The sequence below is a fragment of the Ornithodoros turicata genome, chromosome 9, assembly GCF_037126465.1.
Source record: "Ornithodoros turicata isolate Travis chromosome 9, ASM3712646v1, whole genome shotgun sequence".
NCBI classification, from domain to species: Eukaryota; Metazoa; Arthropoda; class Arachnida; order Ixodida; family Argasidae; genus Ornithodoros; species Ornithodoros turicata.
Genome location: NC_088209.1, coordinates 15,629,922 through 15,644,777, shown reverse-complemented (window position 1 = coordinate 15,644,777; position 14,856 = coordinate 15,629,922). Strand labels below are relative to the sequence as shown.

General features: G+C 46.4%; 1 protein-coding gene across 3 annotated transcripts in view; it reads right to left on the bottom strand.

The window, feature by feature from the left end:
• Positions 1-14,856, bottom strand: part of LOC135368185 (protein pangolin, isoforms A/H/I/S-like) — a 164,054-nt gene that overhangs the window by 5,769 nt on the left and 143,429 nt on the right. For all 3 annotated transcript variants that reach the window (XM_064601311.1, XM_064601313.1, XM_064601312.1), the window contains 3 exons: positions 7,423-7,623; positions 5,434-5,752; positions 3,820-3,979 (listed from right to left, as the gene is read on the bottom strand). In XM_064601311.1, coding sequence (XP_064457381.1) covers positions 3,820-3,979; positions 5,434-5,752; positions 7,423-7,623 — 680 coding nt within the window. The remainder of the gene's footprint in view (positions 1-3,819; positions 3,980-5,433; positions 5,753-7,422; positions 7,624-14,856) is intronic.

The following is a 14,856-nucleotide window of genomic DNA, read 5'->3' as shown; positions in this document are numbered from 1 at the left end:
GTTTGACATCGTGGGTAAGCGGGTAGCTCATATTTTATAAAGTTTGCCCTGCAAGTAGCATTAGAAATAGAGAGACGAACGTACTGAAAGATAACAAAATATATCCATGTACAATCGAATTGCGGCTGGGTTCAGTGTGCTGTGCCTTGTTTGTTTCTTTCTTTCGATGGGTGCGTTAAGTAGGTTCCCCTCTTTTGATGCACTCAAATCGGGAGTACGAGTCACCCGGAGCGACCACTAAGCAGCAAAAAGCAACTTTGGAGCGCTATACTGCTCGTTCGCTCGCTCGCTCGCTGGTGCCGTTTCCTGTTGTCTGCTCATGCAGTACACATAGAGCCTGAAGTTTTGGGGTTTAACCCGATTCTTCCCCGAATTTGCACCCCGAATTGAAGGTCGAAACACTTTAGGGTGAAACCCGATTTTTACCCGGCAAATTGCCCTCACTGAGTCGTCTGTAGGAATGGACACTAGGCTGTTTGGCAACAGTTGCATCACCATTTGTACCAAACCAGTTTGAGTAACTGAGCCCGATGTCTCCCCGAATTTAGCGTGCTGGAAGTTTTTCCACCCGAATTTGCATAAATTTAGAGCACATGTTTATTTGCCTACTGCAGATGTTGGGACGAGGAAGACAGGGACAGAAGGAAGCAGACAAACACAAGTCAACATCTGCAGTATGCTGTCTCACCAACTAGCCCAACTTTCTGCGCTTGTTTATTTGCCCGATTTTTACTCCCCGAATTTAGAAAAAAAATATTTCCCGAAAACTTCAGGCTCTAAGTACACAGAGGGAGGACACGTTCATTTAGTTTGGACCCATAGCGACGTTGGAAGAGACGATGGCTGTTGGGAAGACTTCTCCTTGTAACAGCCAAGTGAAATGGGAAAAGACGGAAATTTCTAATAGATGCCATAGGAGCTGTTTACCATGAAGATGACTGCATCGCGTGAAGATGCGTGCATTAAAGCACTGCATTTCCTGCGAATAACCACCGATGTCCGTGTGGAGGTTGTCCGCTAGTACAAAAGTATGTTAACAGTTATAAAAACAGACAGCTACGGTTACAGTTTCCTGAAATGGGAGCTTTGAGAAACATAGTAAATCTGTATTTTGCTTCCGAGCCCACACTTCGAAGGCCGTCCCGTCGGAGCCCGACAGGAGGCATGTCACGAAAAATCTCAATCACCCAGGCGCTCGTCGTCTGCTTCCACGCACCCAAATGAAACGGGATAGTGAAAAGCGACCCGGAGTTTCACACTCCCGTTTGCGCAGGTGGCGCTTGTGTCGCCTTAAGTGAGTGGAGTCTGAAACACCCACGCCCCGGGGTGCCTACTTAACGCACCCAATGTCAGCAAACAGGAATGTTGTGTTGTGAGTGTCTACAAAAGAGATGCTTAACAAACAAAAAGAGAAGAAACAAAACACAAGTTACAGGGAGGGTGAGAGTCGTCAGTAAAATATTACTTACACTGCAAGTGAGCTAGCCACGGCTGCATGTCAAGAGTGTGACAAAACAAAGAAGCCTCTCTCAGTGATCTCTCACAGCAAATGAGGAAGCATGCAGAGACTAGGCACAGAACTCTCGGAAAGGACAGGTCAAGAGAGGTGCAAGCAGTCACTAATGTGTGTTCTTGGACGTGTCCCTCACTTAGTGGCACACAGTGTCAAACAAAGCTAACATTGGAGCACTTACAGTGTTGAAAAAAAAATAGAGAGAGAGAGAGAGAAGTTGTACACACACTGATGTCTGTTTGGTGAATTTATCCGAGGTGGGAAGGGGCAAGACCCATGATTGTGGTTTGACGATCCAATCATGATTAGAATCAGGCAAATCCAATTTTTTGGTAGTGCTAAGTAACATTGTAAGTGTTTGGATATGATACTCGAAAACATGTGGTGTGTGGTGGTCCTGGATTGCACGTGCTAGCTTCACGCATGTGTAGGCATGGTGAGAAGAGAGATGCGACTAATTCCGCTGCGACAGAAAGCGAGGGTATGTGAGTGAGGTAAAGCAGATGGTAATGTGTTTCGTGCAAAACTGTACAGTGTAGTTCACATTTTCTATCACTTTAACAATGTCCCAAATTACAGGTACAGATTGTACAGACCATCCAACATCTGTTTGCAAAATAACAAGCATGTGCACAGTGAGAGCACTGGAAAGGTTATACTGACGCATCTATAATGTAAGAGCTTTGAGTTCCTGCACTGACTTGTAGACTGAATGTCTTCAATGAAATCACTGAGACTGAGTATCACTGAGGATGAGGCACACATTGTAAAAATCCTAACAAAGGACACAAAATCCTAACAAAGGATGTGCACACTCCATTTGTATGTCAGTTCTTTTAGGTTAGTATCCCCCTTACAAAGACACCCCAATTTGAAAAACGCACATCCTAATGGTGACGATGAACCAGGAATCAGAAGACATGTTCTAGTACTGATAGAATACACTATACTGACATAATAAAAAACATCTGTGTATGTGTATCGACGCCTGTGCAGGTCTGATCATCAACACATGAAGCAAGTGCTGTCTGGGCCCTGCCAAAGGACCAAACCACAATGGTAATCCTCTCAAGTCCTAATGATACCCTTGTAACATACAGGGGGGAGTCCCTTGTGGCTATTGCATGCATTAACTTCCTGATTCTCTTTTATTTCAAAACAGACAGACAGAGCACATAACAGCTGGGACTGCGGAGCAAGCCCATGAGATACTTCGATAAATTTATTTTTATGTGGCCAGGTCCATAAGGTACTGCAGTTATAATATACTGCATACCATAATTTTCGGTGTATCACGCACATCATGTATAACATGCACCCGTTGATTTCAACAGAGTTTTGACCCGTCATCACCCTGCGTGTCGTATGAGGTCACTGGCGGTCCTATGCGGAAAAGTGTCGATGTATAGCACGCACGCGTAGATAACACGCACAGCCCATTTTTCCAACTTTTTTAGTGTAAAACATGCACGTTAAACACAAAAAATTATGGTAAGTAGTCACTTCTCCGAGGACTTAATTTTTGCGAATGCAATTTTTCAGCGAAATTAGGGCCTTGCAATATATTCCCCAAACTTGCCTCCACTGCGAAGTATTAAGACGGCGAAAGTAACCACTTGTATGGTAATGCCCTGTTTTATGCGCAGGTTCGACCAGTTCGGTAAGGCAATTTCCGCAGTCCTGCTCCTAATTTACGTGTGTGTGCAGTGCCGGATTTACAGCGGTGGGGGCCCCTGAGCACTGTGCTGTGGGGCTCCCTCGTGTATTCTATGTCTGTCCAATGTGTTATTCGGGGTCGATATGCATGGATGGAGGACAGATTTTTACCAAGTTTCCATTTCAGAGATGCGTTTCAGGCATGCAAAACAGATTTCCCTTGGACAAAACCTTTACTAGTGGGGGCCACTTTGCGGTGGGGGCCCCAGGGCAAGTGCCCCGTCTGCCCTCCCCTAAATCCGGCACTGTGTGTGTGTGTGTTACGTCAATGCAGCATGGTTGATGAATACAACGAGCGGAAGCTGTTAATTTACAGACACTTATTCGCAGCCGTCGTGCACTACGTTACGTATGCAATGTATGTTTTGATCAGGTAGCAATCCCTTCCAACCTGCGTTCATCCTTTTCTGCATGTTGCCAGTTAAGTTATAATGAAGCTGCTGACTTCACTCACTTCCCCTTGCTTTGTTGCAAAAACAATGTTGTACTGCGCACAGAAGCTTTTATGCCACACGATGAAACGCATCAGACGTTTACGCATTCGTCGCAGTCTCGTTCGCGGAGAAAGTGGGTCGGCAGTGGAAACTAACCTCCATCCTGTGCCTTATCCTTCTTGCGTTTCTTCCGCTTGCTGTTGACGGCGTAGTTGTCCCTGGCCGTCCACCCTGGATGCAGCTGCATGTGCAGCTGCCGTTCCTTACGGGCCATTTCGTAATACTTCGATTGTTCTTCTCGAGATAGACTGTGCCACTGCATCGGTACAAGGCATCATCAATATTGTCACAAGCATCAGCATCACCAGTACAAGTCCCCGTCCAAAGTATCAAGCACAAAAGCAACTGACAAAACGTGTTGACCAGAGGACGCTGGGGCTGTGCAAATAAGCCTTTCTAAAAACTGAGCAATAGGAAGCAAATGGTTGCCGGGGTGCCCCAGCAATATTATGTGTCGATTCCATTTGCACACAGAGTGTCAGACAAAATCACACTGGTCTTCGCGTGTACTTTGGTAACCCATTATGATTAACCATTACCAATAACTAGCTACCATTGTAACTATTGTGAGGATTAAGGTGAGCACATCTTAATTATCACGCTGTTAAATGTAATGCACTAAAAAGCGGAGACATAACTGTGATGTGTACGGGACACTGTATGTTAATTTTTAGCCCCCAGGAGCGTGAATTTTTAGGAACGTGAGCAAAAGATTAACAGACGCGATAAGTCAGCTATAAAAGGGGGTCAGCTCATGGAAGAAATAAAATGCCGATAGAGGCAGTTGCATTTGTGTCGTAGTCGTCGTTGTGTCAAATTTTACGCCATGGTTTTGCTTATGTTGTTGGACATCAGTCCATAAAAGAAGACATGGCTCTTTCTGTACCACTTTTATTTAAAAATAGTACAAATGCCGGGTAGACAAATCCTTTAAAATCCAACACACCAGTGTATACAACAAATAAGCACAGCTCCAGCACTACACTAAGTGGGAAGCTCGTTAAGTGTTACACTAAATTCGTTTCGTGCAAGCGGGCCCAGGGTCAGGTTGACGTTCTAGAATTCATTCAAATTCCACCATCAGAAATGATAAAAGTGGTTAACAAATGTTGCTACATATACTATAGGGTCCTGTTTTTTAGGATAAACCCGTTTTTACACCCCCGATTTGCATCATCATCATCATCATCACTTAGGGTAACATCTCGAAAAAAAAAGAAAAACGAAAATGAACTTGCAAAGTGCTAATTGAGCCACCAATACAGGCACTGAAGAATGCTGGGAGACTCAGCACAGCTGTTCCGCATATCGTGTTGATCTAAAATCTGAAAAACGCTATCTTTTTTCTTCTATTTTCCACCCCAAAATCTGCTGTTCCACCCAGTATCCCCTATTTTACCCTATTTTACGCTCCTGAAATAAAGCCAGATTTTTGCCCCCAATTTTCAAAAAACATTAAACCCTAACAATCAAGTAGAGGTCTCCGATGTTTGTTTATCGTATTATCTGTTCTTTTTTTCTTTTTTTATGCACCATGATTCCAACTGCTTTCGTAGCCCCCGCGATTTTCCCTGGCCGAGATAACTGACTTGGCTATCTTTAATTGTTGCGTACACTGGTGTGCTGAATCTCATAGGAGCACTTTTGTTGCTTTCGAAATGCACCATCTTTGTTTCTACGCTTCACAGTAGTAAAAGTCGCTTCACTCACCCTTCTTCCGAGAATTTGGTTGATAGCTGCGCTCTCCTTTAGCGTGCACTCGGCCACGACTTTCGCCCTCATTTCTTTCATGTAAAGCATGAAGGCATTGAGGGGCTTCTTGACATGGTTCAGGCTCTTGTTGTTCTTCTTGGGCTCCTTGCTCCCATTGTGCTGCATGTTCCCATTGCTGTGTACATGCTGGGGCTCTCCACCCACCGAGCCATTTTGAGATGTCCCATTGGTGAGACCACCGTTGTGGTTGTCCAGACGTGGCCCCGTTTTTCCCAGGATCGGTTTCTGCTCCCCGGTGTACATGGGAGGGCAATGCCTGCGCAAGAGTTACGTTGCATGGTTACAGCCTAGCTGCCCTAAAGATTGCTCTGAACAATGGAGAATGTACAGATAACTTTAAAAATTGCCTTCAGTGCTGATAACTGCTCCAGTCGAGAAGTTTTTGGAAGATTCAAACAGGAGGGACGCAAGATAAGTCTTGTGCTTTTGATAAAGATAAAGCCACTAGGCATGCTGAGGGTGTGATTGGGAACCTTGCGGAAGAGGGCGTTGTTGGTTCAGGATATAAAGCAGGTTTGACAATAATAAATCCTTGTTTGTCAGTCTGTGCCTGTGTGTTGTGTCGTCTTTTGACTTGTTCCCTGGCACAGGGGTTTTATCGCTTTCAAAGTATGCTACACCGAACAGCCCAATTTTTAACCATTTTCGATGTACAGATAACCATGCACAGAAGAACCTCCTAGGCATGGGTGGGGTAAGCTGCCCCCAAGCTGCCCCCCCCCCCCCCCCAGATACCTTCCCAACAAGGGGGCAGCGAACGGGAGGGGTCCAGGGAGCTCAGAAGGTTGGGTAATAAAACGAGAGCCAAGCAATTGTCACTGCAGTGTTTTGATTACAATTTTCCTAATCCATTTTATCGCTGCATCAGTTATCACAAAAATTTGTGTGTGCAGCTTTGAGATGCCGAACACTTATGCGATAGAATAACAGTCACACGTGCGCAGCTGAAGATGGAGAGCACATATCTAAATAAGCTACGGCAATTGGGACAGGTGTCTGTGCAGCTCCCCAGTCTCCCTCTTTCCCCTATTGCCCATGCAGAGACATCCTTTATCCCAGCCCCAAATAAGGGGGCATGTTTAGAGGTGAGGTGTACATTGTTTCTTTTGCGTAGATTCTAGACAGTGCTACTGTGCGTGTCGCTTGCTAGGTTGCCCTCGAGAGAGTGCTGTTGCACAAAAATAAATCCCTAGACAACAGGGAAAAACAAAGTGCTATGCCGTCAAAGTAACAACGCTAAGACATGTGGGGGCCTTTGAGTTACTATACGGGTGGTGGAACTGCTGCAGATCGAAGGACGGGCACTGCAGGTGTATTACGGTGAGAGATCCGTTGCAAGCTCTAGAGCTCCACATGTTCTGCACCTCTGAAAATTCTATACGTTTTGCATAAATCGTATGCTCAGCATACGTGCAAAAGAATGTGAATGAATGGAAAAAACTTGTGGCACAAATTGGAACAAATTTGAATGTCAAGTTATTTTAAAAAGATTGATTGATTGATTTTCATGTTTCCTGGTGCAGCAACGGTAAACGTCATAATGTGTCGAGTCTACGGTAAAAGAATACACTTGTGTGCTAAGGCACAACAGCGCTTGTTGGGAGAGCCCTTCCTAAAGCGTCATCAACTTTCCAGTTTTTACGACCTGCACTCGCATGCAAACGATTTGTTAATTAAATCCCTGTTTTCGCTCACTGTTCAAATTTAAACTATTTTGTGCCAGGAGAGCCGTTTGCCTCCACCCGTATGGAGCTTGAGAACTATCGACAACGTTGTAATGCTTGGGTCCCCTATATCAAGCTCTAATCAAACTCGCACTGCAAACATTCTTCATTGCACAATTTGTGGGAAGGCATAGAGTACTTTAGTCCGGCAATGCCGAACTATTTTCGAGTGGAAACAAAGCAGCCACGCGGGGCTCTGTACCTTGTGTCTGGAATGGGAGATGAGAGATCTTGTTTTGTGGTGGATGGCACCAGCGCGGGATGCAGACCATGAGGTACCATGCCCGCAGACAGGAGAGGAGGTGTGAGCCTATGCAGTGGAGGCGGATAGCCTCCAGCACTTCGGAAACCTGCAGAGCTCATCGGTGGCATCGAATACATCCCAGCTGCCGCCGCAGAATGCCTGCGGGTAAAGATGATGCAAAGTCAAACTCAAAACGGAAAGGGTGACAGGCCCTCAAAGTGTCGCTAAGGCCAGAAGGTTGGACTTATTTTATTTCATATTAGAAATAATATTATGCATCGTTCAAAGTGACTCGAAGAAGGCGGCTCAGCCTCGTCCTATACACTTCTGTTCGTCATTAGGTGCAGGGAGATGCTGCCACCACTAACTACCACTGCACCAGCTCAAAGGTGTAGTCAGGAAGGGTTCTGGGGGGTTCAAATTTATCTCACCCAAAATTATACCTTTGGTAGTGGTATTTGGGGAGGGGAAACAATGGGGAATTCTCCTCTGCTATGTAAAGTCCACATAGAGCCCCTCCCGAAATATTTCCGCTGCACCAGCTCACTTGCATTTTGTTAGTTTGTTCATCATTTACTATAGCATTTTATTGGTCTACAACAGAGAACGACCTTTTGACCTTCATTTTCCGGTTTTATGCTCGAGACCTCCACCGTTGCGTTCAATTTTCGCGCCTTAGCCCCACGCACGCGCAGAGAGATCCACAGACTTGTCAGACTCACTCCCAGATGGCGCCGCTACAGCATATTTCTCTCTCGGCTGCCTCCCCCATCGTGCTTTCTCTCATCTTAGCCCAGCAGGCAAACGGATGTCGTCTATCTGTTTGCTTTGTTTTGCCCTGTCGGGGTAATGGTGGGGAAGGCGAAAGCCGCGTATTTAGACGGCGACGGTGCAAACAAAAATTGCGGCCCCAGCCGAGCAAAGTCTGGACGGCTCCAGGCGAGAGGAGGGGTCGGGTAGTTTTTGTCGGTCACGCTACCTACTGATTCACGGCCGAGAAATTGCTTTCTTCTTCACGTGTGCCTTTCACGGAAAACAAGGAGACCTTTCAGAGCCTCCTCGTTTCATAACCGTCGTCAAGTACAGGTGGAGGAGTCCGCCTGTTACGTGGAGATGCTGGCCACAAATTAACGCGTCCAGCATGTGCTGATGGGTACGGCACGAAGGTTCCGCAAAGATGGGATTATATATGCTGGCGTAAATGCATAGATACGGAGCGTTTTATAGGTCTCGCATGCGCGTACATCCGCTTCCGCTGATGTCCTTGTGGCATGGAGACTTCAGGGATAGACCGTCGTTTCGTTGGTGGACATGCAAACTTCACGGAATTTTCGAACTGTGCTTTAGAAACACTTCAATTTTCCCCCCTGTGTGACTGTTGCACTGCCCGATGCGTTGTGAGTGGCGCATTTTCTCAACTGCTCAGATCTAGAAAAAGCGTGGCCTAAAGCTATAGTTGACAGTACGAAGCGCTTTATACAGTTATTTGTCGCAGAACAGATCGTAGGCCACTGGAGCGATTACCAGATGCACCGTGCCAGTGTTCAGATGCGATATTCTGCGCAAGAAACGCAAAAGATAGCGACAAAAGCAAAAGCGACTTTCATGGCGCATTCGGGTGGTCATTTCGTAGCAACACGGCCTAGCGCTCGGAAATTGCTGGAGGCCGAGCTGGATCACGTGACCGTTGCCACCCGAACATGGGTGTAGGAATCCAACGGCTTTAGTTACTTGGATCACGCTAGGGGCATCGCGGTCGCCCGTCTTCGAGTTCTGTCGTCTGCTAAAGCACGTGATTTCAACCTGCGCTGCGGGCCAATGAGGGCACTCGCCACCGTTGCAGTGCGGATGTGACGACACCGGATATAGTTTAGCAAACCGCTGCTCGATGGTTTTGAGACCGGGCAAAAAAAAAAAAAGTGCTAGCTGGCAAATTCCGAGCGCTCGGAAAGCGCCACGCGAACATGCGAGATTGCTTCATTTTGACCAAGCGAACATGACTGCTCGGGATCTGGCAAAAAAAAGTTGCTACGAAATGACCACTCGAATTCGCTATCAGAATGCACTCGTTGAGGTGTTGCTTGCATTGGTGGTTCCGTGCGTCCCATCTCGGCTGTGTGAACACGTGTTGCCAACGTGAGATAATGCGGAAGTACACAAGAACAAAAGCAGAACAAAGAAGCATAAGTGCAGCGAGGCTCCCGATACCAAATACCAACAGACGACGCCTCTCCCCGGTCACGTGATTTCATTTGCGCTTTCCCGTTGGCTGCCACCATGTCGATGCGATCCTGCTACTGCACGTGGAGATCCAATCAATAAAAGGCGTTGCAGACGGCGCTCATTTGCCGACATCCTCTACGGATTCTCGAATGGCTGTTCCAAAGTTCCCGCTGTTGACAACACATATTTCTGTTGATTCACGCCATTTTCTGACCCAAATGGCAGTTGAAAGAAAACGTACACATCTGCACGTGCAAGTTGTATTTACACAATAACTGCGCAAGCGGTTATTGCTTGTATTGCGGAAGGGACAGCACTGCTGAGGAGGACAAGCAGTGCCACTCGAACAAAAAATGAGTGGTGGGCAGGGTGAAAAAGATGAGATCGTTCTGTAGGTACTACGAAGTGGACATACAGAGAATAAGGTCAAGAGGTCCTTAGTCTGGTTGAGAGTACCTGTGATGAAATAAGGCACCCCGTTATTTCTCGTCACGTATGTTTTTTGTACTACAACCGGTATATGTACAGGGTGTGTGCGCATGAAGTACACCGACATTTGTACCAACCAAGTGTACCAACATGTAACGCGTTTCCTGCTTACCGTCCGGTGGAGCACGACGACGTCTTTATGTGATAAAAAAAAGTCAAACTCGGCATAACAATAAATAAACTAATATTTAAACTTTCCTCTCCCTGCATTTCGAATTGAGCATGACAGTCTCCTCGGAGTTGCATCCATACATGGCTGGAGGTGCAACCGGTGTAGACACCGGAATGAAGTTTCACATGGATGTTCATTTCTGTTGTTTCGGTTTATGCACAGTTAGCGCCCCTAGCGGTACCCGCACGTTGGCACAGCCCATTCGAAATTCAGATAGCAAAAAGTTCGCGCGTATATTATTTTGTTAAGCACAGTTTTGGCTACCACGATTTTTTGTTGTTGCTGGTTTCCAGCAACCATAATTCCTGTCTGTTCTTGTAGCTATGCGGGGTTTGGCCCGCTATTACGCTGAAATCAAGACCCTTAACGACAAGCGCTGTAATTGTGGTATTCTCGGAGCTGTTTATCAGAAGTCTCGCGCTTATCGACCCAATTATGGGGGCAGAAGGTTCCGAGGCACGTTCCCCCTCAGGGTGGATATCACTCTTTCCGTAATCACGTCAATTTTGGAGAGAAAATAATTGCAGTCCCGCAACACACAAGAAAGAATGACAACATTCGGTCGTCCAAAGGCAACGCTGAAATTCAACTGAATTGCTCCCAATTAGAAAGTGAGCGAATCACGCGACATGAATGATCGTGAGAGAGGCGCTATTACACTTCTGTTTCTTTTTCTTTTTTTCCTTTTTTTACGAGAATAAAGAAACATCCCGTAATATAAGCTTGTCCAGCGCCCTTCTCGCGCGTCTTTCCAAAGTTTACGGCCCTCCAAAATATTTACATCGTTCAATTCGAGTTAACAAACCGAGAGCAACCACCCTAACTCGCCAAACGAAGGGGAAACATCGACGGTATACGAACACAAATTGGCAACAGCGAGAGATCGGGGAAGGGGAAAGGCCAATCCATTTTTCCGCAGCCACGTTTTTCAGGAAACCTCAAAATTTTATCAATCAAGAAACCACTTTCTCCCCGTCGTCGTCGTCGTCGTCTTCTGCTTTCCCGCCCGGCCTTATTTATTATGAATTCCTCCATCTGCGTTTTTCAGAGAGTCGATCCCCCCCTTGAAGCGAGCGAGCTCCCAATTATACTAACAAGAAAGATTCAAAATCGACTCTCGCCGAAAGCAGCATAAACTGCGCACTTCCCAAAATGTCCTCCCCTCCCCTCCCCCTCATCCGTACCGACATTTCGATATTCGCCGAACGAATGAAGACTTCAAGAACACTCTTTCCTTCAACGTTATATGCCCGGAGGCTACGAAAAGTGAATGTTCGGCAGTGGGACGCAGAACTCTCGTTTTTTTCTTCTTCTTTGTTTTAACAAACCCTCTTAAGCGAGAGAGAAAGAGAGAAGTTCGCAAACAGTGGAGGAAGCCAAACACAGGGTATATGCACGCGTAGACAATGCGGGTCGCCGTTTTGAACGGTTTTTCGGTTTCGGAACGGTTTTGACAGGGAAGGAGCTCCACTGGATGGCGATGTGGAAAGACGTGACGAGGCTGTGATTGGCGCAACATGTATAGGTGAGCGCTGGTAACACTGGCCCGCTCTGACGCTGATGGTATCCGCCCGCACCCGCGCGGATGTTTAGTATACCGGCACAAACCGTGTATCGCTGTATTCGTACGACAGAACCTGCTAAAAATCGTTAAGAATCTATCGAAATGTCACGTGACAAACACTTTTACTTCAGGGCGTGCAAAACGTTTAGAAACAGTGTCGCAGTTAATGCATCACCATCACTCCCAGGTGTCCAGTAATATAGCAGCAAACTATACGCAATAACGCAACGAATGAAACACTTTGGACACGCCATTTTCGGTTGACTACGGTAAGTACTCCTGATCGCGATTGTATCTAAGGAACAACCGCTCGCACACCGCTTAGAACACCTTAGCGGATTTGGAGATGTTCGACTGACATCCGCAAATCAACATGCCGCGCGGAAACCCAAACAGATCCGCGGTCATATCCGCACACACAGGGGCGGCGCAACGTCCTGAATGGACCTCTACCGAAGAAACGTCACCGTGACGTAATCATGACGTTGGTAGACATAGTGAAACCGAAACAGCGCGGATAGAGAGCACCGCCGTTTCAAAAAGCCATATTCCTTCACGAAGGTCACGGGTGCCTTCTTTGTATTACTGGTACACACACAAATCAGGTCACGTTTTTAGTGGCTTCCGGTCAAGAGATCCAACGAGTCAAGAGATCCATCGAGTCAAGAGATCCATCGAGTCAAGAGATCCAACCGGTCACGTGACAGGCGAGTCAAAAGATCCAAAGTGTCAAGAGTTCCAACCCGGTCAAGAGATCCAACGAGTCAAGAGATCCATCGAGCAAGGAGATCCAACCGGTCACGTGACGGGCGAGTCAAGAGATCCAACCAGTCAAAGCGTTATACTGGTCAGGATTCCCTGTCTTCATTCGCGTTCCCAGTCCACTGCAGAATGAAAAGAAGGCTTCATCCCAAGAGTTGCATCGCCAGAAAGTCAATGTCGTAATGCTGCGGGGAATGTGGTTTATTATTACGACTTAGTTCCGGCTTACTTTGTATCGAGACACCACGTGCACTCCAAGAAAAACTCGTGCCCTTCAGGCTCCAGACGATGGAAGAGCCATGTAGCCATCTTTAGAAAGGGTACCGAAAAGTACCAGTAGAATGACAAGGGTACCGAAAAGTACCAGTGAAGCAGAACAAGGCCGTGCAACTAATAATACGTAAAGAATCGCAAAAAAAAAATCTTACAATATGAGAAGCCACATTTCAACGTGCCTTTCTTGTGACTTATTGGTTTTTTTCTGTAGTAGTTCCACTCTACCAAATTGGCGGCGCTGTTGTACCATCTGACGTCATTTGTTTGTAAACAGGGACAGGTCTATTCAGGGGACCCCAGATCCCAAACCGGCGCCCCCTTCCGTCCCCCACCGCCACCACCAATTCAATCCCTGGTTCCCAAAAATTCGAGGCAGTCTGAATGACAAAAAGTGGCAAATGGTTTATTGTGTTCGTCTTGTGTGATCGATTCACGAAAAAGGTTTATGGCATTTTATTCGCACGCGGCGCCTGCTGAGATAACGCTTTGGCGCCAGACCTCCATGGAAAATTTGCGGCCCCTTCACAAATTCAGGGGGATTTACAGTAACCCCTGTAACCCGACCTTCCGCCGCCCCTGAGCACACACCTACGCGATACGGCGATGACTGTGTGTACCGACGATTGCTTTTGAATGGAACTCGTAGGAGGCCGCAAGCAGGACGGCAACAAGTGTCAGTCTTGGGTGGTGATGGGTGGGTGGTGGGGGATGTTTAAAAAAGAGAGAGGTTTATTTCTTTTTTTTTTCTTTTTTTGTAAATAAACGCTTTTGTTTATTCCGCAGGCTCAACTGAAAGCTAACGCTGTTGAAAAACGTGTTTGTAAGATACACATTTGAAATGGTGTTTTAAATGGTATTAACCCCCCCCCCCCCCTACCCCAGCGTAAATTTTTTCTACACTATGTGCCCTTTGAAAACGATGGTTTTTGCCGAACATATTTTTGAGAAGAGTGTTTTACAACACATCATTCGGTATGGCTTTTTACACCCCAAGGGGTGTAAACAGATTTGCCGCGTAAATACAGTATATTTCCGTTCTTTCGGAAGCTGGCATTTTAATGCGGCGTTTGAAAAATATCGGAAATTTTGCGAGGAGGTATTTTTGGGCCATACGTATGGGACGAGGCAGTTCTCGTTTCTTCCCGCATGCGCAGAAGATGATCGCAAAGTACGGACAGTTTCGAAATTTAGAAGTCACGCCCACATATTCAAAGAAGAAGAAAAAAAATATTCAGGGTTGGAAACTAATTCTGTTCGTGCCTAGAAGTACCCTCAATCTCAAGTCGAAACCACTCCAAAAGCCCTGCTCCGTAATTGGCAATCACTCGTTCCTTCATTTTTATTAGTCTTATTTATTTTATTTTAATTTTTTTCCCCCTCCATATATACGTGCTGACGAAGTGTCTTCAGCCTTCGATTTCGTTCCGGAAGCCTCATTTATGTTTTACTGCTCACTTCCACGAAGGCAATGATTAAGCGTTAATACCGGTTCCTGATTTCTTCCATTTGCAATTCAATCTGCGACCCGAGTACGCTAATTACGTTTCGCCGCGAAGGAATCTCTTTTTCGGAGCCAGATAAGAAAGGTAATGCATGCTGGGGGGAAACGATGAACGGCCAAAGAACGCGACCTGTGAAATCAAGTTACTGTTCAAATGCATCACGTTCTGCGTTGCTGTTTGTTTTGATTTTTTCGTGTACTCATCATACAGAAAAATAACCGTTCCTCGCAAGTTCATGATGCAAGAATCTTCCTCTGAACCTTCCCTATATCTTCAAGAACAAAAGAGTGGCTAAGGCTTCCAGATTCCCCCAGATCCCCCCCCTTTTTTGATACTGTGTTCGCGCCACGAAGCAACTGGGGCTATGAGCGGCGTACAGATGTGGACAGAGGGAGAGAGGACAG